This window comes from Juglans microcarpa x Juglans regia, chromosome 4S (assembly GCF_004785595.1).
Source record: "Juglans microcarpa x Juglans regia isolate MS1-56 chromosome 4S, Jm3101_v1.0, whole genome shotgun sequence".
Lineage (NCBI taxonomy): Eukaryota > Viridiplantae > Streptophyta > Magnoliopsida > Fagales > Juglandaceae > Juglans > Juglans microcarpa x Juglans regia.
Window position 1 is genome coordinate 6,654,471 of NC_054601.1, and position 23,566 is coordinate 6,678,036.

General features: G+C 33.3%; 2 protein-coding genes across 2 annotated transcripts; both read right to left on the minus strand.

Annotated features, from left to right (window-relative positions):
* Positions 1-8,643: 8,643 nt before the first annotated feature.
* On the minus strand, positions 8,644-9,382 carry LOC121263198 (auxin-responsive protein SAUR50-like). Its single transcript, XM_041166032.1, has one exon. The coding sequence runs from the start codon at positions 9,095-9,097 to the stop codon at positions 8,780-8,782; it is 318 nt and encodes a 105-aa protein (XP_041021966.1). The 5' UTR covers positions 9,098-9,382; the 3' UTR covers positions 8,644-8,779.
* Positions 9,383-17,914: 8,532 nt separating this feature from the next.
* On the minus strand, positions 17,915-22,011 carry LOC121262926 (ATP sulfurylase 2-like). Its single transcript, XM_041165627.1, is given in 6 exon segments — positions 17,915-18,306; positions 18,643-18,729; positions 19,480-19,740; positions 20,052-20,457; positions 21,325-21,655; positions 21,658-22,011. Coding segments are annotated over 6 exon segments (1,452 nt in total). The 5' UTR covers positions 21,887-22,011; the 3' UTR covers positions 17,915-18,168.
* Between the last annotated feature and the right edge of the window lie 1,555 nt (positions 22,012-23,566).

A 23,566-nucleotide genomic window follows, 5' to 3' on the forward strand; every position in this document is an offset into this window, starting at 1 on the left:
TTGGCGGGTGATGAGTTTTAGTTGGGCTGAGTTGAGTTCAGTCTAATTTTAAGTTAAATTTAACATCTAAATATCTAACTCTCAAATTACTAAATTCATTTCAACTCAAAATATCTTTACATGTGAGATCTACAACATTTTTTAACATAACACCTATTTACTCATATGACTCATAATATTTTTTTAACTTTTCATAAATGTATCTAAACTCATCTTAACATCAAAATATATATAAATTTATTTTAGGTGGGCATTACACAATTTATTTCATTTCAATTGAGTGCGGTTTGAACTATTGATGTTTATTTTCGTCATGCTATATTTATACATGTAATAAAATACATCAAAAAGTTTAAGAAACCAAGAACCCCATTGGGGAGTGAAACAGAACATGAAACCGTAAGCTCCTAAGCAATAGGAGGAGTCCAGCCCGATGCTCAATAGATCTTTTTTCAACAGAAAGAGAATTAACGTTAATTTTATCTTGATTCTTTTGAAGCGAAAAAGGGACTAATGAATATTTGCGAACACTATGGATATCATTTGAAAATGAATAATTCAGATAGAATCGAAAGTTATAAAGAATTTAACTTACCTCAATTTAGCTAAATATCTAAAGAGCTCATATGCGTATTTTAAGGTTTTCTTTAATCATATCAACTGATATGAAATATTTTAATTAATTTTATATATCAATCATTTAAATAAAAACTATTTTTAAAATAAAAACTATTTTTAAAATTATTGATACGATTGTAAATAATAAAATGAAATGAATTGGAAGGAAAGTTAATCAAGAATTTGAAAGTGAAAAGGCCTTTACACCGACACATCCATTCGGCATAGACTTTTTCTATCCTTGAGACCCCTGGGCTTTATCAGAAATTAGTGATACTCCTTTTTTTCCGTTGATAAGATGTGATAGAATGAATTGAATTTAAAATTAGAAATTAAATAAGATAGTATCAAAATATATATTTTTATTTAAAAATTAAAAAAAAATTATAATAATTAAATGAGATAAATTATAAAAATAAAGAGGCATTAATCACATATACGCCACACTTATCTTTTCTACTGTTTTAGTTTCTGGGCTCACGAGCGGGACTTTATATGGGTTTAGGCCATAGGCTTTAAAGGTCAGTCTTAACACAGTCTGACAGCACGTGAGACCCTTTCTGGTGATTTGTCTGACGTGGTCGTCCTTGGCATCTGCAATATAGGTTATGGAAAAATTTAATTATAAGTAATTTTGCATATTAATATGTGTACTCATTCAATATGATTAGTTAGAAAGTAAATTTTATTAAAAATAATACTAATTTAAATTTAGAATATAAAGGCAATAACATTAATACGTAGATTGGTACGCAAACTTACTTATACATAGCAAAACTCATAGGCTATAGCCGCGTTATAGCACTTTATGTTTTATAATAGAAAAATGCTTAACGCAGTCGGCCTGCGTAATTGCAGGGAAGTCGTTGTGTCCGTGAAAATGAAACGATTCGTTTAATATAGTGACAAAACGACGAGTTTCACATTTGCCTTCCTTCAGTTATCTTTCCCAACAAAATTGAGTCACTTCTTCAGACTAACTCTTCAGTCTCTCTAGTATCTCTCCCTTCATCTTCTCTACGAAATCGAACCCTTCAGTTCTCCAGCTCTCCAGCTCTCACAGTGAGCTGCGCTCTTAATGAAATTTGAATTAATTATACAAGTGCTGAAGGGGAATAATCAGGCCTAACTGTGGAAATATAGGGCTTCACTGCATCCGAAAAATTAGAAGGGGGAAGGGATGGGATGTGAGAATGAGGGATCTAAATCGACTTGAGCAATGAAGGAAGAGGGGAGAGGTGTAGCGTAGAGAACTATGAGATAGACTGTGTTTAAGCTTGGTCTGATCGATTGTTTACAACTTTTTTTTTTTATTAGGCAATTAAATGGTGCTTCTGGAACCTGGACGCTGGGAAGAAGGTGATAATATCGTCTAGTCCTTAAAAAATTCTGGTTTTCTCACAGAATTTTGAAAAAAAAAAAAAAAATCCTCCACATGTCTAAAATGTCTATGGGACTTGACTTGGTTTAATACATGGGACTCTCTATTATGCATAGATTTAGGCCACCTTTGACTATCGGCCCAGGATAGGTGGTATGTTGTCATGACACTGCCTTTAATTAAGTATACATTTTTCCCTCTTAGGTTAATTTATCATTAGGCTTGTATCATCAGTAAAGCTTTCTGGTCAATTGGAGCCTCTCATATCTATCCTCTATTAAGTTTTTAAGGATGACTTAGAAGGATGACTGAGAAAATCAAGCCTACAAGATTCCTGTGTATTTTGATAGGTAAGATTCTTGCGAAGAACAAGCTCTAAATCTTTGTGAAGACCAAGCCGAAGGCCACACGAAGCCAATGCAAGATGTGAAGAACAAGCTCTGTTTGAAGAACAAGCTAAAGACCACACGAAGCGAAATGCGAACTCTGAATCTCTTCTTCAAATCTCCTTGATTTTATTTTTATTTTTTAAATATAATGGCTGACGTCAGTCGACTCCCCATCGACTGCGCGCTCGGACTGTCCCTAAAAGAACTGTTTATAATATATTTTTCTTTAATATATAAAGAAATTTTCTTAAAAGTGTCATCTAGTAGTAGATGTTATATTCCATCCTTCATTTTACATTCTACTACATTAATATGTTAGATGTTTAGAAAACTATTCACCCTTGTAAATATTTTAAATTAGTTTCTCTCTTCTGTTGTTTGATTTTTCTCATTTTTTCAAAAGTTATTTATTTTTATTTCAGATCCTCTATCTCATTTCCGCACTTTCTTCTTTGCTAGGCATTAAAGACAAAATTTGAAACTGAATTAATCTATTCGTTTCATTATATAATCTATTCTTTTTATTTTTTAAATTAATTTATATTTTGATTTAGTTTATAAATTTAGATTAATTTAAAATAGAACATAATTATATGACATTGTATATGGAGAGATATTGTAAATATCAAAAGATTTGAGGATGTTATTGATAGTTAGAGAAAATATTTGAAAATGAATAAAAAAAATTAAAAAGTATAATATTTAAATGATATGAAAAAAAAATAGATAAACTGATGTATGATATATTGTAAAAATCAATATATAAAATAAAAAAAAAGATTTTAATGATGTATTTTAAAGGATAAGATAAAGAATCTATTGAGAGTGCTCTAAATAGGATAAGGAGAAAAATAAAATATTTAATAAAAATGGAAAAGAAAATACATGAATTAGGCTAAACAAACGAATATAAAGAAAAATCTCACTCATTTCTAACCTGTTTTCAGGAAAATTAAATATAATAATTTTTTTTTTCTTTAGAAAAAAAGATTCAATTTATTGGGTTATATTTTATTGTGTGAGGATGTAAGTTGTAACAGTTCTAAACTCTTATAATTATGGTATATGGGTCCATTGTGACCCTATCTTGCCACTAATTCTTCGAACACGAGACTACTTACGCGTGCTTGGCTTTTGTTTTTGGTTGGCGTAGTTTTTATTAATGTTTGATTTATTGTCTCTCCCTTTGATCAACCGACAATAATTGATGTTCACTTTAAATCATCAATAATATCTATTTTGAGGAACCCATAGCGTTTTGATTGTTTCAATTCACAATTATATATTCATTCTAATTTGAAACATGATGGTGAAAATATCTTGTATTTCCTTCCTGCTAATGCTAAATAGATATTATCTATTTAAATTTGAAAATTTTTTTTTATCAGTCATTATTCACTACCTCACATATATTTTATGAAAATCATCCTCACACCTTTTGAAAAACACTCTCGCACCCTATAAAAAATATATAGGTATGTGGTATGAGAATGAATAGTGACTAATGCATAACATTCCTCTTTAAACTTTAATAAAAACAATTTGGATAAATTTAATCTCTAAAATTATATCTAATATTATTCTTAGTTATTTAGCAGTCACCATTGTAAACTCTCTGCCCCTTAAATCATGTATGTTTATGTATTTAGATGTTGAACTGAGTTGAGTTGAGATGATAAAATATTGTTAAAATCTTATTTTTTAATATTATTATTATTTTGAGATTTGAAAAAGTTGAATTGTTTATTATATTTTGTGTTGAAATTTAAAAAAATTGTAATGATGAATTGAGATGAGTTGAGATGATTTTGTGATCCAAACGTACCTGTTTCAAGACTTCTATATTTTATGAGTTTTGAAAGATGGGTTTAAAAAAGGGGATAATATATTATAACAAAAATATTGTTTCTCAAATGTATTTTTAAAACAAAACAACACTTTGATTATGATATTCCTAATGAGAGTTTAATATTTAAATATCTGAAAGCTTAGTAGTTGCATAGTCTATTCAATCCTAACGTGCTTGTAAAGTCAATTCAACATAAAATCTGAGATTTAATTAATATTTTCGGCCAAAACAAAAAAACTTGACTTCAAAATGACCACATAATATAAATCAGAAGAAATCAATTCTACACTTATAATAATTTTGGACTGTTTTTGGATGTGTGCGTGTCATTCCAGGGGCAATGCTAATAATAGCCCAAGTTGCATACCCTACAAAATAGCCCACCTTCCAACATATGTTGCTCACCTTGTCCAAAAGCACCAAAACCAAACCCCTAGAGAATAAAAACGAATAGAATTAGGAGATATTTCCATCACCAAGAATATACAAATATCCAACTAACTAGAAAAGCCAATTTCTCTTCCTAATTAGTAGTAGCTAGCAAGAGATGAACAATAGCATACATGCAGAAGAGTAATGATAGTTACAATCTTAAGACTGCAAATGATTTTTTCACGTGAATATCAAATTTATCTATTTTTTTAAAAAAATTAAAAGATCTGTTCGTGTTATAACCCTACATTTAGTGGATTGATCGGCTAGATCTATTCAATCAATGCTCTATGATCATACTCAAAGCGAAAGGAAAAAAGAGAGAAAATTTAAAGAGAATAACTTCACACAGGTCAATCCTAAGGATTTTGTAATTATCCGAAATGCCATTGCTATGGTGCAACCAGTTCTAAACTTTAATTTTGTGCAATGCTGAAATGTCATCTTATTATTGGTATCCAATAAACCCACTCTATCGGATTGCCCTACTCATAGAGGAACTGAAATTTAAATGACATTATTTTCAGAAGCAGAGAGAGGCCGGAGAGGGAAGGAACACTTTTTGCCCTTTTTTTTCCTTCTAGTTTGGAGTCTCTTTCGTTTCCATGTCACAATAAATATAATAATTAATGTGACATGGGAGCAACCTAACTTGATACACTCACATGAGTGTTGCTGCTCATGACGATCGATCTTATCTCTTTCATTATTGTTTTGTATTAATTATAGAAGAATGATGTAATCCTCTGTCTTTAATGGCTATAGAGTAGTAGAATAACCACTTGGCTCTGATAGGCTCGTATTGGTCTTTGATCGATATATATATATATATATGAAAATTCTATACACTATACTATCATCTTACTTTCATTCTATTAAGTATGATGTGGTATATTTATCACTATTAGATGATCATTTATTACATATTTCTTTATCATTTAATGGTGATAAATGTGCCACGTACTATTTAGTATGATTAAAATAAGATGAGAGTGTGATGTATAACATTACTCATATATATATATATATATATATATATATATATATATGCGATGACAACAACAATAACGGATGGATCATCATAATAAAGAGGTTTTGATAAAATTGGAAGGGCATATATATGAGAGCTACTTCTCCATTTATGTATGTTGTACCAATTAGGATAGAATGCCCTGTACAACATTTATTATTAAGTCATATGAATGTTTTAGACAGTATTAAATACTCAATAAATATTATAAGATCTATTTTATGTGTCTATTTCTCTTCTATTTAAAATCAAAGATATTAATGCGAGGGGTAATTTTCACCGGATATTGAGATTAATTGTTAAATTTGTGTTAATTTCTTCCGTCTAATGGAGAAAGCCAGATTTCCGGATTGGACGAGTGAGATTATAATGGGGAGATTCTTTTTACGTTATCTTCTTCATTTTGTAGGCTTAAGCTAAGCCTGGTGGTATATATGCTTGTAATAATTCATTTAGAAGCAAACACCCAAAAGGCTTGAATCCAGAAATTGGGTCTTTAGTTCTCTATCTAATCACGGCAAGGTACTGTGATAAAAGTCTTGTTTCGCATTTTCTCTATTTTCTCATTCGTGGTTTTATTATTTTAGTCGCACTTTTCAATATTTGTCAAAACTTAAATAATTTTCTATTTAAATGTAAAATCATTTAAAAATTTTAATATTATTAAATGTTAGCCAGAAAGCGAGAATGATGAAATTAATGTAGAATGAAAACTAAAATTACTTTGAGATATGGAATAATGATAAGGACAATAACATGTTGAAAATCATACATTGCATAAACATATTCTTTTAGAGTAATGTTACATATAATATTAAGATGTATAAATCTCGTGTATTCTTTTTACAATCGTGGAGTATGCAAGCTCTGGCCCAACAGTCGTGGAGTACAAGTCTTGTACACTACACAATTTTTTTTTAAAAAGAGTGGGATCTAAAAATTAATTAATTTCTCATGTGAATTATGTATTTACTCATTTTTTTAAATAGATTACGCAGCGCTTACGCATTTCATGACTACAAATATCATTTCTAAAAAAAAAGCGTGATTTACTATAAAAAAAAAAATAGTAATTTACATGAGTTTCATATTTATCAAATTTTTCTCAAATGAATTGTGTGAACTTGCACATCCAAAACATCATTTCTTATCCTTTTTATGATTTTTCAGCTCTTCTTTTGACCATTTGTCTTGTACGAATATATATATATATATATATATATATATATATATATATAATTATCGTCACATGCATGCATTATTCTTTAGGTAGGATATACGGACCACCTCAATAATGGAAGAACCTAAAAAATATTTTTACTTTTAAAGCCGCACCATAGTCTGCCAGGCCCATGGTTAATTATGAGATGAAGAGCTCAAAAAGTCAATGCATCGAACGATCAAGAACCTCCTGCATGTTCTCTAAAATTAGGTTTTATAATCTGAGTAGGAAGATAGAGATGGAGCAGATTCACCAGAAGGAGGCCGTAAAGACACAGCCGATTCAAAAACCTGATCATTGTGAAAACAGTAAAATATTATGGCCATTTTCTAAATACCTGTACCAACTGCCAACTCCCCTCACATTTACATAATCAAGATTCATTGCTGATCAGAGGCAACGTGGGTTTTCTAAATCTCAACCATCCATTTCGTGGACCACTTCTTGAATTTGCAAATTATATATCTTTCCGATTAGAGTGATAGTGTTTGGCTCTAAATTTAATGAACAGATCGTGGGAAATTTAATGAATATAGATCCTTGACTTGAGGGTGAGAGGCTTAGATTTAAGATGATATATGAATAATAATGAAATAATTTGTTAATAGTAATGAAGTGATTTTCTCAATTTTAGTTTCAAATTAGGAATATAATTTGTTTAAGTGATACTGCCTATTGAATGTTAAAGATAAGTGGTGGATAAGATTACATATTATTTAAAAATTATGAGTTCTTACTTTTTATAATTTCTTTAATGAAACTTCAATTATATTATTAACTTGTCTTTTTGAATTATAAGTCCGGATGTGACTCGTTCCTCCCTTAATAGTATGAGGTTCCACATTTTTTGAGAATAAGAAGTTTTTATTTAGTTAGCCTAGTTTGAGTACTCAAGTATTCTCAGAATATCTCACTATTATTAATTATTTTGTTATTACTTTTTACATACTTTTTATTACTATTCAATATTCTATCATTAATTTTTATTTTTTTCACTACTATTTATAGAATACCTGATAATATATTACCACCTAAACGCAACCTTAGGCTCTGTTTGGATTGAAAAATTATCTCAGCTCATATCATCTCATTATTATAATTTTTTTTAAATTTATATATAAATATAATAAATAATTAAACTTTTTAAAATTCTTAATCAATAATTCGTCGAGTTTAAGACACCCCCCTCTTCATTTCTTCTCCTAAACATTGACTACGATGAAGAAAGTATCTCAAACAAAGCACGATGATTCCCAAATCCAATGTGATTTTGTTTATTTCGAAAGAATATAAATCTCTGTGATGGATCAGAAATTCTGACGTGATATATATATATATATATATATATATATATATTCTCACTCATTTTGGGACAAAACATTTCAGTTTATCTATCCTATCAGTCATCACCTGACAACAGTAACGGCCAACTGCTAAGCTAACCAGAGAAGAGAATATTGATCACAGAAAATTGTGCACGCAAAAACCTGAATACAAGTACAAGATAAAAACCGTCCGTGTGTGTGTGAGAGAGAGAGAGAGAGAGAGAGAGAGTAATAGGAAAAGGGGTAACAGCCCCCCAAAAACTCTTACTTTATATTCATTATCCCACAGGGTACAGCTCCACACCACTGTTGTGGAAAATTTCAAACTTATGCAGATTTACAAATCGAAACCCAGATTCGCAATATTCATGGGTTTTTGAGTTAGAGTCTAAAATAAGATCCCTTTAAAATATAAGGAAAAAGAGATGAAAAGAGAAAACTGGAATAGAGAAGCAATGAAGCAGCTTCATCTTTAGCCATTTTCTCCAAAAAAAAAGAAAAAGAAAAACCAAACCCAGTGCACGACCTAATCTTCATCCGAGCATGGATGTTAGAGATTGGAAAACTTCTTCTTCGCAAGGAATTGTGAGACCCATCTCGTGGTTGAAGCCAAACTCTTCTTCAGCTTGTTGCAGTAGACTCTGGAACTCAGGACGTGTCAAGTAAGAGATTGGAACAATGTATCTGCTTCTGTTCTCTCCAACATATACAACAAAATGCCCCTTTGGGACGTCCAAAGGAAGCCCTTGTTCATCGTAGTCATGTTGTTTCCTTCCCAAGCTTGAGCACCGCTTGAGAATTTGCTTGAGTACAGCTGTTTGAGGCAGTTTGTTTGATTTTCTGATGGCCATTTTTAAGAAAGTAATGAACTTTCTGGGCAAGCAGCAGGGGGAGAGATCACAGTTTCAGGGAAGGATTTGGGATTGGAGAAAAGTTGGGAGAGGTCAAGGGTACTGGTGTGGAAGGGCTGAAGGGTATGTGGACTGGGGGGGGTATTTAAGGTGAGACTTGGGAACAAAATCATGTGCAATTGTGGGGCAAAGGACAGAACCAATGGGAGTTTTTGGGGTCTGTGTCTGTGTCTGTGTGAGATTAAGGACATGTAGGGAGCCAATTCCCGTTTGGCTCACTCTGCATTGTTGCCCTTCTAATGGACATCTTGGTCCCTCTTTTCTCTCTGTTCATATACATCGGGCTTCAAGTAATTAGTGTAGTATTTTGTGCTTAGAAGAAAATATTGTGATAATTTGTCTTTACTGTAATTTTCTTTCCCCTTCCTTGATCTTGCCTTTATTGTAGTTTTCTTTTCTCCTGAGCTTGTCTTTACTTCAAGATGAGAAGCATCCTCACACTTTCCTATGATTCCTTTACATAGGTACTATTTTGTTCGTTACACAAATGGTAAAAAATTTATCAAAAAATTAATTCTTAATTTAATTTGATTTGATACCTTAAATCAAAAACACTTTTACAATTTATCATAGTAATAAAGATATATCCGTTTGTAAGGTAGCTTTTTTGTAAATGTTTTGAAAAATAAAATTTTCATCCTCAAACTAGAAAGAGTTATGTATTTTCTAAAATTATCAAAACTAATCAATTGAACTCAGGGTCTGTTTGAGAACACAAGTGTATTAAGATATTTTCAGATGGTTTCACTACTATTCACAAATAATTTATTAGTGTTTAAAAATTATTTAACTAATATTTACAGATAATCTGATATACTCTTAGCATCCACACGGAAGTTGGCATAAGCCGTTAAAATTAACACTTTGCACTATTCATTAAAATCTGTCAATTAAAATTGTGCTATGTCATTATTGTTATTGTTTTATTTCTCAACGGCCATGATTTAATTTGGGTGCCAAGTGTAAAGCGCAGTAGTTTGAAGATGCGAGTGTAATTTTTTTTTAATCAAATAAAATGGTATTGTTCGATGAAATACTCCTACTTAGAGTTATGATATTTACAAATCTGATATGTAACATTACTTACTAGATCTATTAGATTTAAAAAAAGTAATATTTGGTCTTAAACAAACTTACAAAAATAACTTTACCAATTGATGTAATTGGTTACTGTACATCATATTGTAAAACTCATTTTGTTATAAAGTAGATTTGATGTCTTGTATCCAAACATATTAACTTGTAAGCTTATTATTATAAAATCCTTATCGAGATGTAGCACTTCTCTTGAAAAAAAATTAAAATACCAATACTTTATGAAATAAGTTAGCTATGTTTGGATGTTAAGAATATTTTAAATCATCTACGAATAATATTGAAATAGCATTATTTGTAAATAATAATGAACTATTTATTAATAATAGTGAAGTCGTCTGAGATGATCTCAATAGTCAAATCCGGTCTAAATTGCTTGGTGTGCAAAACCGCTTGTAAGAAGAATTTTTCTTAATATATCTACCTAAAAATAAGTTTATAAATAGATTTAAAGTAACTTTGCAATTTCACCGTATCAAAACTTTTGATCATGTTCCCTGTCAATCTGGATTATGTTGCCCTGTTAGAGATTCAATTTCAAACTTTACAAGATACGGATTTTTCCATGTCCCCTCTCTTTAGGAGTTATTTTGACACATTATTCCACTATCTTCTTTCAGCCTTGAAATCACCCCCATTCGCACTTTCCAACTATTTCCCACGTCATTCTCTGTCTCTCTCAGCTAATTTAATTCACAGGCAGCATAGTAATTATTAAAAAAAAATTATATTAATTATTTCTACTAAATTTTTTCTTCTCTTATTATGTAAATGATAAGTAGAAGAATTTAATTAATTTAAAAAAATAAAAAAAATAAATAAATATAATTCGTAAAATGATGACTAACAAAAGTCATTATTAAATCAATTTATATCCTCCACGTTTGGTATGCTTTTCGTCCATAGAATAGCTTGCATGTAGCTTGGGGATAGATTTCGGCGACACAATCTAAAAGAATTGTAGGCCTACTAGGCCTCTCCTCCTGATATTCAATAAAAAAAAAAATGATATTTATTGTATAAGTTTAGCAAAAAAATTAATAATAAGTTTTAAAATTAAATAAAAAAATTATTATTCACCATCTCTATACATAATATACTATATATTTTTTTTCTTATCAAATATGTGATATTTGAATGATGAGTAAAAAATTTTAATTAATTCAAGAAGAATATAAAAAAATTAAAGTGTCGTTTAGATTTGAAGATGAATTGAAATGTATTGTAAATAGTAATGAGATAAGTTGTGAATTATAATGAAATTTATGATTAAAAGTTGATAAATAATAATAAATAATAATAAAATAAATTGAGATGGATTACGAATATAAAACAGATCTTATAAAATAAAAAATAATGTATCATGTGATGTGTAAAAAAGCTGAATAGCTAATTTCTTACAACAAAATAATTGTACTTTCTTTAAATTCAATGGTAAATGAAGTTGTGCTGTGACGTACGTACGGCCAATATTGATTGTTGATAAAGCGAATCTGCATAGCACAGTGAAAGATAAAGTGCAACAAGTGGCATCTTGCGGCTTCCAATATGTAGATTCCCTACTTATTCTTATAAAGTTGGAGGTGTTAATATAATACTTATTGTCATTTTAGAAAAGTTAAAACATTCACATTTTTTTTTTTATCAATGTGGAACAGAATTTAGGGGTGTATCCAAAATTAAATTCGCAAATAAATTTTTCATGTATTCTGTCTGAGAGCCTCTTTATTAATTCTTATTTCGTTCCTAAAGAAGTAGGAATGTGTGTGGGAGAGGATCTGCGAGGTCAGTTCGTTATATCATTTATTTTTAAGGAGATGTTGGGAAAATGAGATGAGATAAGAAATTTGTAAATAATAATGAAATAATTTATAAATAATAGTGAAATAGTTTAAATTATGATGTTTTATTAGATTTTAGAAAATAAAAGAGAAAAAATTGAATAAAATTATTATAAAATTAAAATATTATTAGAATATTATATTTGTTTTGAGATTTGAAAAAATTGAATTATTTTTTGTATTTTGTTTGGAGTTTGGTTTGTGAAAGTTTTAATGATTAGATAGAAAAGTTCAATATCTGAAATTGAAAAATATTTGTATTTTAGTGATGTGTAAGAATGAGATAAGATGAAACCCCTTCTAAACAATCCCTCAATATCGTGGTTATGTGATTACATGCGGACATAATCCTTTTAAGTTTTTTTTTTTTTTTTTTGAGAATAAAATACTTCTGCATTCATGCGAGAGATAAAATTCAAAGTAAATAATATACCAATATGGTGACAATGACAGGCAATTAAAACAACAACTAGCAACAAGCACTCGCTGCATCCATTCAAGCCTACTTCGAATAAAATCTGGAGGTTCATTCCACCACTACACAGCATCCTCCACAAACTATGCTTGACGAACTAGAATATGTGCAGCCTCATTGGCATGTCTTCCCACATGCAAAACTTCAAAATAAGTGAAAGTGGACAACAACTTCCTCACCTCATGGATTAAAATACTGCACCTATTCAGATCCACCCCCCTTGACATATAACCTATATCACAGGAAGTGAATCCCCTTCTAAAATCAAGTAAAAGATACCCAAGTGAGAAATTAATTGCAAGCCCCTTAGAGCAGCAAGCGCTTCTATATCTTCCACCTCATGAATATCCAACTCCCTTCTAGACATTACCATAACCATGCAACCTTTATCATCCCGCAGTACGGCACTCACCCCAGAAATATTCAAGGAATTAAAAATAGCTTCTCTACATTCAGTTTAAAAGACCCACTTGGTGGAGGATACCAACACACTGTTGAGAGCTGGTTATGAACTTTGACATGTTTTATAATTAATTGGTAATTCTCAACATAATCAAAACAATTGACAACCACAACACGCACATCAAGATTAGTTTGCTGAAACAACTTCATATTTTGAAATTTTCACACACGCCAGGCAATTAGCAAGAGTCCTTTTAAGTTAGAAGATAATGAGAGTTTCTCAATGGTTTGTACATCGTATTACTAATTTTTAATAGCTCGAAGATAGAAATTTAGTATTAACATGGCTAAGTAAAACTATGAGAGTCCGTTAGCTACATTCCAAGTAATACGATGGATTTTTTTTTTTTTTAAGGGAACTGACCTCATTAAAAAAATCAGAACAAAGTACTAATATAATGAGGAATAACCTCTAAATCAATATACTCCTTCGATAATAGGAGTGCATTCTTAGCTAACTCATGAGCAACAAAGTTTAATTCCCTAGGACATGCCTAACATACCACTTATCAAATTTCTGTAACATGCATTTGACATCTTGAATGATCATTCCATCTGAAGTCCATTTCTCTGTTGGGCTATTTATAGCTTTTACAATAGAGAGGGCATCACCTTCAAAGACTACTTGCCGCAATTCCAAATTAATACATAAGTTGGTAGCTTTAAGAACTACCACTGCCTCTCCTAGTTGAGCATCTGGAAAAAGCCCTCTTAATGATCTGAGTGAAGTAATTATTTTACCTTCACAGTCCCTGATAATCACTCCTACACCCCCCTTGCACTTGATCTTGTCAATGGCCGCATCCCAGTTAACCTTAAATGCATTTGGAAGTGGGGCTTCCTATGTCTGAACCATTGTTGAATTATTAGCTCGGGTTGGAGGCTACTTCACAGAATTTTTGTAATCATGTGCAAGCTAATAATGGACTCGCACCAATAGATCGTTGAGGCCCAGGCCTACAACCTAGCCCACCCAAGGCTATTTTGGGTCAGACCAAACCCAACCCGGTATCCAGCCAATCCGAAATTGACCTGACCTGGTTAAAATTGTCAATTTTTTATTATTATTTAGCAAATAAAAAAGAAAGAAAGAAATGTCCTCCTTAATTTCTTTTTGTTTGTTTTGCAAAGAAAAGATCAGAGATTCAACAAACATCAGCATTGTAGCCACCAAATTGTCATTACACTCAAAAATTTCATCAACATCATAATCAGCATTAGCATAATATTGATTTGATGATCCAAAAAAAAAAAATACCAAAGGAAAAGTTCAAACATTCATCTCATTGAATCCCATTAAATTACCATTAAAAACTAAAAAAATGAGTATCGGCGATATACAGAGGTTAGAGTGGGAGCAATCGGAGACAAAGATCCGACAGTGGATATGAGTCGCAAAGGTCTGCGTCAGGGTTTTGTTTGAGAGTGAAAAAAGGCTTTGCGAGCAGATTTTCGATGGAATGGGAACCGTTGTGGACGATGCATGTTTTATGGAGACCAATAAGGGCCCGGAGATTCAATTGTTTAATTTTGCTTAGGCGATCAGTATAAGCCGGCAATCCCTCGAGAAGTTTATCAAAATCCTCGACCTCCACGACGCATTGATCAGGACATCGACGTCGTGTTCGAATCGAAATCATCCGAGTCAATACGGATTCAAGCAGCTGAGATTTTATCTCGGCTTGCAGAGGCTGGGAGGGGAATCTTGTCAGAGTTCGAGAGTGCGATACTGCACAAGCCGTTGAAAGTTCCAGTGCCGGGCAATACGATATTAGTCAAATTGGATGGAAATCGACATTTACTCAACCCGACTTTAACAGGTTCAACCCAATCGGATTGTGCGACCCAGCGGGTATTTTGCAGGGGGTAGAGAATATCTAGCTAAAGTATAGACATACAATCATCATCAAGGATCCCTTGATCAGATGACAACTTTGAACTCTTACAGGAGACTTCACTTGTATTTTCTTAATATTTTAATTAGAGAAATGATATTTACAGTCATAAAGTGTACAAGTGCTACGTATTCTTTAAAAAAGTAAATCAATATGGGACCGATATAAAAAAATTAATTTTTTAATAATAAATTTCACTCTTTTTTAAAATAAATGTACAATATTTATACAACTCATAAGTATATCAAGCATTGTTCCCACGTTACCCCCCTTTAATTTTCACCCGCACAAAACCGTCGATCGGTCCCCTCCCCTACGTACGTACGTACGTTCGGAATGCTCGCATTGCATGGATCAGACCTACGACTACAGTAGTTGAGTTATTTGATAAAAATACAACTTAGTAATTAAGAACCTCAAATGTGGTTGAAACGTCAAGCAAACTACGTATACAGCTTGTACCTTATCTCTCAAACATGTATCAAGAATATATAATGCAATTACGTTCGTACCTAACCTAGCTGCTCCTCTCATCATTATTGAGGTGATCTTTAATTTAATGGGCATGCATGCACCTTTCATCCACACTTTCTAATTAAGGACTATTCATGTCTTATATCTATACTTTGGATCAATGTTTTTTTTAAGTTGTCTGAATTTGAAGGGCTATAAATTGTATAACCTACTTGACATGTCTACATCTCTTTCACTTGAGACCCTCGAATTTAGATAATTACTTGAGAGAGCCCTTTTTCCTATATTTCTTTCAGCATATATGCTTGGTCATGACGAAGAAAAATGAAGAAAGAAAGGGTTCGTGCATGCATGGCATATAATATATAGACATAGACAACAAACACAAGCATGTTTTGCACTGCATAGAGTTAGATCAACTTGACACCGACTACACTAACTGTTTTTGTGGAACAAATTAAATCCTTCAGTACCACCAATCGTGCCAGCATGTCCTGGAATATAAAAAATGGTGGGACACTTTGGCGAACCTATGTTTTTTGTTACAAGCCACACATACACAAAGAGATGGATCAGCACATACTTCATTTTCAAACCTAATGTGCATGCAGATCTGATACTATAAATCAGGAGGAAAAAGCAACGACGTACGTATAAATAAATGGCCCCCCCATTACAGCTAGCTAGCTCACCTTTGGGAGTTCGATCGGAGCAATGGAATTAAAGGACCTTACGGAAGTACCTCAACCATATATAGGTCGTCGATACATAGCCATGTGCACATGTACGTACTACATGCATATTGATACATGAGATCAGGAGCAACCTCGGTGTCAAAATTCAATGGGTTTGCAATTTAGCTCATCACCCACGTTAGGGAACAACATTCTGGCTACGAGGGACCAGGCCAGGTTGTATTGTATTATTATTATTATTATTTTTTTATTTTAATTTTTTATTTTTTGTGTATTACCGGAAGAAAACCTGCATGCACGCGCGTTTGGACTTTGGAGGCCTAAATATTGCAAGAAAATCTCTTACAATTTAATTTGCTAATTCGTAATAAGTTTGGTGTATGACACGCTGTACCACTTGCTATAGGATTAATTATAATAAAAATAAAATATTAATATTTTTTTATCCCGTAAGTTTAATGTGTGGACGTGCCGCTTATTATATAGGACCAACTATAGTTATAAAAATGTTAAAATATTAATATATACTTGTTTATCATAATGAGACTAATTAATTAGTCGCGTGTATATATATATATATATATATATATATATATATATATATACTTTTGTTGGGCATGTGTTAAATAACAATTTGTGAATAGATAGGTTCTTCATCAAAGTCTACATATGCATGTGGCCGCATACCAAGAATTTTCAATATTTCATCAAATTATTTATGATCTTGTTATTTTGTGACAAAAACAAAAAAAAACTCAAAAGGACATCTCACAGAAACTGATCTTTTAGACATGTTGTCAGTGGACAAACGACTTTCTCAAACCCAAGTTTTCCAATATCCAGACATATTTAAGGATACCGACACACCATTTTCACAAAACTCTTAAGAAAAAAAAAATCATCCATAAATTTATTCTCAAAGATTTCAGAGAATTTTGCTAGAGAGATTTTAATTCAAAACTCATTTCAACCCATCTTAACTCATATCATCTCATCATTACAATTTATTCAAATTTTCACACAAAATATAATAAACAATTCAACTTTTTCAAATCTTAAAATTACTTTTTCAAATTTTTACACAAAATATAATAAATAATTCAATTTTTATTCTACTATTCACAAATCATCTCAATCCATTTCAACTCATCTCTGAATCCAAACCTCTTCAGTTTTGGATCAAACAAGTAATTTCAAGAAATAGTTTTTTTGTAAACTAAATTACCAATATTAGAACGAACAAGAAATAACCGTGAAAAAATGACTCTCGTCACTCTCCCTCGTGGGGATTGATTTTGACATTCCGATCGACTACTCTCTTCTATATAGGATTCCACTAGAGGGTGGAAGAAAAGAATAAAATTTAACAAAAAAAAAAAAAAAACAAAAAAAAAACAAAGTGAATGGTGGGTGATTATAACAACAGTAATGCTTCCTAAAATTATATGTGCGCAAATGTTGTATAATCACTTTGAAAAAAATAGATCTATTATTAAAAAATTAAATTTTTTATAAATCTCGTATTTATTTATTTATTTTTAAATAATTACGCAACAGTATCACGTTTCTCTTATTATAACAAAGAGCAGGCAAAGGCACGTACTACGAGGCCAGTTATCATTTTGGGGCAAACAAAGAGAGTGCAGGTCTCTGATTCATTCATATGGCTATTATAGCCTATTAACAGCAGAGCATGAGAAACGGAAGAACCAAAAGGGAAAGAAGTGTTGTGCGCCTCGTGAAGTGGTGAATGTCTTGATCCATACAACAAGAGTACTACTGCGAAAATGAGATCAGTACTATGTTGGGTGAGAATATGAGGAAAGATATATCAATTTATTTAGCATATATCGATTCTATTAAGAATTTAAATCCATTACATGCATCCTGCTTAAAAAATGAAGTCCAACACCAATATTCTTAACCCCACATACTAAATTCGAAACACTGCTGCTTCTTGGTTTCTTCTTCAGTAAATTTTCCATTTAACCCATCAATCGCGCATGCGCAGGGGCAGGGGGGAAGAAGAATAATAAGAAAAAGGAATTAATCAGCTAAAAACTCTGGTTTAGATCTAAGTAGAAGACACAGCTTGCTGCTGTGATGCCTCTTCAGCTTGCATGCTTTCATAATATTTAACGAGGACCTTCCATCCACTTGGGCACATAAAACCATCAGGAGGATTCTCGCCGCTCCTTGCATATGTCCTCATCTGAAACAGTACGGTAAGTCCAACAAATCATGAGATACAAACAAGTATGAATGACATGAGGATTCCCAAAAATTGGTAAACAGTATCTTAATGACATTCATGAACAAATCCAAGAGTAACTACAAGGCACAATTTTAATACAAGTTAACATGATAAACAAGTTTTGATACTTTCCAAAGATCTGCTTATGATGACAGAATAGGAATGTTTTCAAAATTGATTTGTCCAGTTAAACGTTGATCACAGTAGAGTTCTATACCATTTCCACAAACTAGGAAATGGTATAGAAACTTGAGAGGTCCTGCAAGCAACCAGGAAATAATATACGGTTTCTACCTTGGTTCCTGATATGAAGAGGAAATCTTTAGCACGTGATGGATCAAAAAACGCCATCTTCTTTTCCACAGTGTCATATGCTGCCACCTGCAGTTTATGACGAACAAAGAAGATTAAGAACGCACACACAACAGAGCCTCTTCACCTTTCATATCACAGAACAAACGCAGCAGCAGAAAAGGCTTATGGTAAATCTGCAAGCAGTTGAGGCTTGGCATATGTACAGAGTTCTGATGTGAACAGACATATCAAATTGACAGAAGAATACACAGAGCTTCCTAAAGTGCAGTGATCATAAAGTAATCTTTGTGCTCTGTGATGTGATTGAATAAATCATAGTGTGGGGTCTCAGAAGGTTGGGTACTCAAAACTCTCTTTTGTCTGTATTAATCAGTAGCAGCAGTGGCTAGTGGCAAGCATCTCCTAATCAGGCAGTCAGTTACTTCTGAACTTTCTTCGAGTATATTTTGATAAGTAAGACGTTTCAATGAAGAGAATGCAAAAATAAGGCATTAAAGTGGTTGAGATGAAAATCCATGCAAAAACCATTTTCAGGAATACCAGTTTAAGATTGCTAATGGGAAGCTTCACCGTCTCAAAACTTTTTGTGTTTTATAAAACACACACACTCTCAAAACTTCATTAGATTGGATAGGGAGATAACTGCATAATATGCATTTGTTAGATGTACACGAGAATCTTTCCTCGCCAGGCTAAAAGATAGAATTGATAGAATTGAAACAAAGGATAATAGATATATTGCAAGAAGCGATAAGAATGAAATATGCAACAGAGCTTGAAAGGTGCAGCCTAAAAGAAAAGCATAATGTTACCTACCCTGAAGGGCAAAATATTTAGCTTCTCCAAGCCAGGAGCCATGCTCAACACCTTTTTCCCGTGATCAGGGTCATATAAATCCCTCTTCTCAGTTGGGTGACCCATACCTGCAGGATCACGACCAACAATGTAAAAATTGGCACCAGCATTTATTCGTGCCTTGGCATGCCACTGTACTTCAGTTGGACCCGCATAATGCATAGGTGATGGGAAAATGGATACAATAGTTGTCTCAGGGTCAAGGATTCCATCTTCTAGGACCTGGACAGAAACGAAAAAACATGAGCAAAACCTATATTTTTGGCACTGGTCAAAATTTCAGTTATGGAGTGTGAGACACAAGTTGGATCTGCAAAGATCACTTCATCACACCCACGGGTTCATATAAAAAATGATTATGGAATTTTGAAAAGGGGACCCTTCACTGAATAACCAAAAAGCTATGGTCCACAATATGGCAATTAGACTCATTGCAGATATATTCAAACAAACAGAAAAGTATCGCTTTAGTGACAATTTAGCTGTCAAACTCATTATTATTAAGGTTATACAAGACAAGCCATGTAAACAACCTTGCTATGTTGCTCCATCCGAACATCCAAGGGCACGTCATCTGCCTTTGTGAAACCTCCCAGAGGATGCAACAATAAAATTGGTTTCTTGTAACCCATTTCCAGAAGTCGCCTTCTTGTATCGTTCATCAACAAAGCATGCCCATTATGCACAGGGTTCCTTAATTGAAAAGCAAAAACTGCATCAGCCTGAAGCCTATCAAATTCCTCCCGGAGTTGTAGGGGTGAGAGCCTGTAGTGATCAAGCCCATCACCGTATTTGATGGGATTTAATACTTCCAAATCTCCACCAACCAGCCAATTACCAGCAGGAGTAATGACCTCCTCAACATATGGCAATCCCGGAGCCGTTGTACCCCAAGTTCTAGCTATTCTTTCCTCTTTGTTATGCTTGTAGATTTCAATGCTGCAAAAGAATGAACATCAGAAAAACTTGGGATGACAGCAATAAACTGAGCTAGGTATACGTTTATTGATCTGGTAAGTGCAACAACGCGCCATTACAAAATACAAAGAGACTAAACAAAAAACGAAATAATAAAATGGTTGACTTCCCGAACTCGAGAACTTCAATAGTTCCAACTAAAACAAAGATTTGGCCCGTCAAACGCAACGTGGTTTTTACTCATGAACAAGACGCACGGGGATAGAGAGCAGGGAACGTGTTTAATTATTATTATTATATTATTTTCTTTGGAAGCCCCAGCCGAATTTGGTACACGTTGAGTCTGATCCGAGTTGGTTCCCGTACGTAGAAAACAATAGGCAGAAGCACCATTAAACATTGTTCCCTCCTCCCATATCCACCGTATGTCAGCATATTCATTCTCTCGACCAGGTCACGCACGTAATTATGAAAGAACAGAACTTAATTTCGAAGCAGTAAAGGATCCACATTATGGCATTAACATATGAATGCCGGGTATACTACATTCATTGTGCTCAGCCAACTCAAATGCGTCAAACTTCAGCTAATCTACCTATATAGCTAGACAACACCATATCTCACTCACAAGGGCATGCCATTGCAAAGGAGAAAGAATATAGAAACAAGAACACTACTTCAGATTTTTATAATCAGAAAAGACTCCCTTTGACTTCCATTGTCAAAATTCTCCTTATTTTATATTGCGGCAACTAACATTCTTTTCATGAGATACCAAACTAACACGTACGATTTTCATAATAAGCATGCTCTCATTTATTCACATATCTTAACAAATAACAAATGACGAACAGTATTAAAAAAAATACTCGCACTGAAACAACTGACCTCCGAAGAATACCGACCAAATCTCCGTTAGGTCCGACCAACCCCACATTGGAAGATGACCCAATCAGCTCCTTGGTCTTGTCATCAATAGCCAAAACAATGGGAAGCGACATGTTCACCACATGCCCATCTGCCATTTTCAAAGAATTAAAATGCAAACTCTGCAAATACTCGTTCTCTCTCATGAACCCTCTTAACGGGCTCGCCCACCCCTCGCTGATCACGTGCACCCACTCGGTGTCAATCTTGGTCAGCCTCACCTTGGGCAATGCCTCAGCCTCTGACGTCTTCTTTGCCCGCTCGCTCTCCGGCACCACGAGATCCACCAGAGCCCCCCGTCGGGTTCAATCAGAGAGCTTCTGACGGAACAAGAAGAATAAGAGAAAGAAGAAACATGCATAGTGGATTTGTACACGGTGGAGATCAATGGGTTGCAATGGTAAATGGGTTTGGAGCGGGTCTTCGTGTTATAGTTTGTGGACGTACTTTTATTGCTGGTTTGGGGATTGAGCATGGGGTTAAGGTGGGTGGAGGTGATGTGTAATTTCATAGTCAGAGACATGTTTATGGCCTTTGAGGGAGTAATCTGTGGGTTTGGTTTTGAGAACAGGTAGTCGGAAGTGATAGAGCGATCCGACTAATTTGGGGAAGTGTACCTGGGCCAGTAAATCTACCGAACATCTTGTTTTGAATGGGAGAAAGAGCGGCGAGAATCCACACGTTTGTTTGTGCCCAGCAGCCTCAACTTGTGGACAGTAGTTGGCTACTTGTCCATGTAATATTTTGGGGACCAATGTCTTTATTTGCCAGGTCAAGGCCGCCAGTTGAAAGCTGAGAGCAACCATATAAGAGTGCGGAGACGGGAGACCCGTCCCGGATAACGGGGTCCTTCGTCCACCCCCGCACCCTACTGGGCCAAAGGCCCAGAAGCGGTGGCCTAGAAACTGCTGAAATGGGCTGAAAATGGCCCAGAAATAGCTTCTGGGCCATTTTAAGCCCATAAAAATAAATTTTTTTTTTCCAAAAAAAAAGAGTTTAAAAAAAGAAAAAAGTTACATGAATAAAAATAAAATATACATACACAATTTTATATAATTAAGACTCTAATGAAGTACTACTATAGACTACAAGTTTACTACCTAATAAACTAAAAAATAATAATAATAACTAAGCTATTATAAAAATAAAATAGAAAGTCTAAACAATTACAAAATTACAAAATCAAAAAGTGTCCAAGAGATATTGTATCAACATTAAAAAATTACAAATCAAATACATAATACGTACAACTTATTCAAATTTCAATATTCTAAGAAATTAATAATCTAAAAAAAGTCTAAGAGGCAAGTTGTTTGGGTTTTTTACTATGACATTTGGGGCAGCCGGATGGGTAGTATTTTGAGGCTTGAGCACATATTCATATTGCAGTAGAGGTAGACATCATCTGAGTCGTCTCATGTGTTGCTACAACAATCAATACTAAAATTAATACTGATGAAATTGAAATGAATATAAATAAATCAAAATAATAAAATAAAAACAACAATTACCAGATGGTCCAAATCTAGACTGATCACCACCCTCTTCGTCGGTCTCTTTAAAATCTAAAACATCTGAAACATAAATATATTTTTCCATCGTCCAACTCTATGTGCATATCAATGCCTCCACAGTTGTAGGAGATAATGAACTACGGAAAGGATCCAATATGCGTCGTCCGGTACTAAAAGCAGACTCCGAGGTAACAGTGCTAATAGAGATGGCCAACATACAATGGGCAATCTCAGAGAGGATGTGATATTTCTTTGATGCTACATTCCACCATCCTAATACGTCAAAATCATCATCATCTTGAATAAGATCCCCTAAAAAATAATTATCTAACTCTAAAACCACCTCCGTAAATTGATGGACTAGTGTGAGATTATGTGCGAGGGTCTTAGTCCATGCCAATCTACTCTTCTTTATTACCTCGGTGTCTGGAAGAGGTGTTGGAGTAGGTGTAGGTATAATAGATGCAGTACCACCCTTAATTGCTTTAAACTCATCATAAAATTTATAAAGGGTATCTCGGGCCATCTAACCAATAAGATCAGTCCATGCCTGATCATGCGCAAGTCCCAAACAATATAACATGCCTGAAATTTTTAGACGGGGATCAAGAATACAGCCATATATAACAAAATATTTAGTCTAGTCAAATCTCCCAATACTTCTCATATTTGACCCTCATAGTCAATGC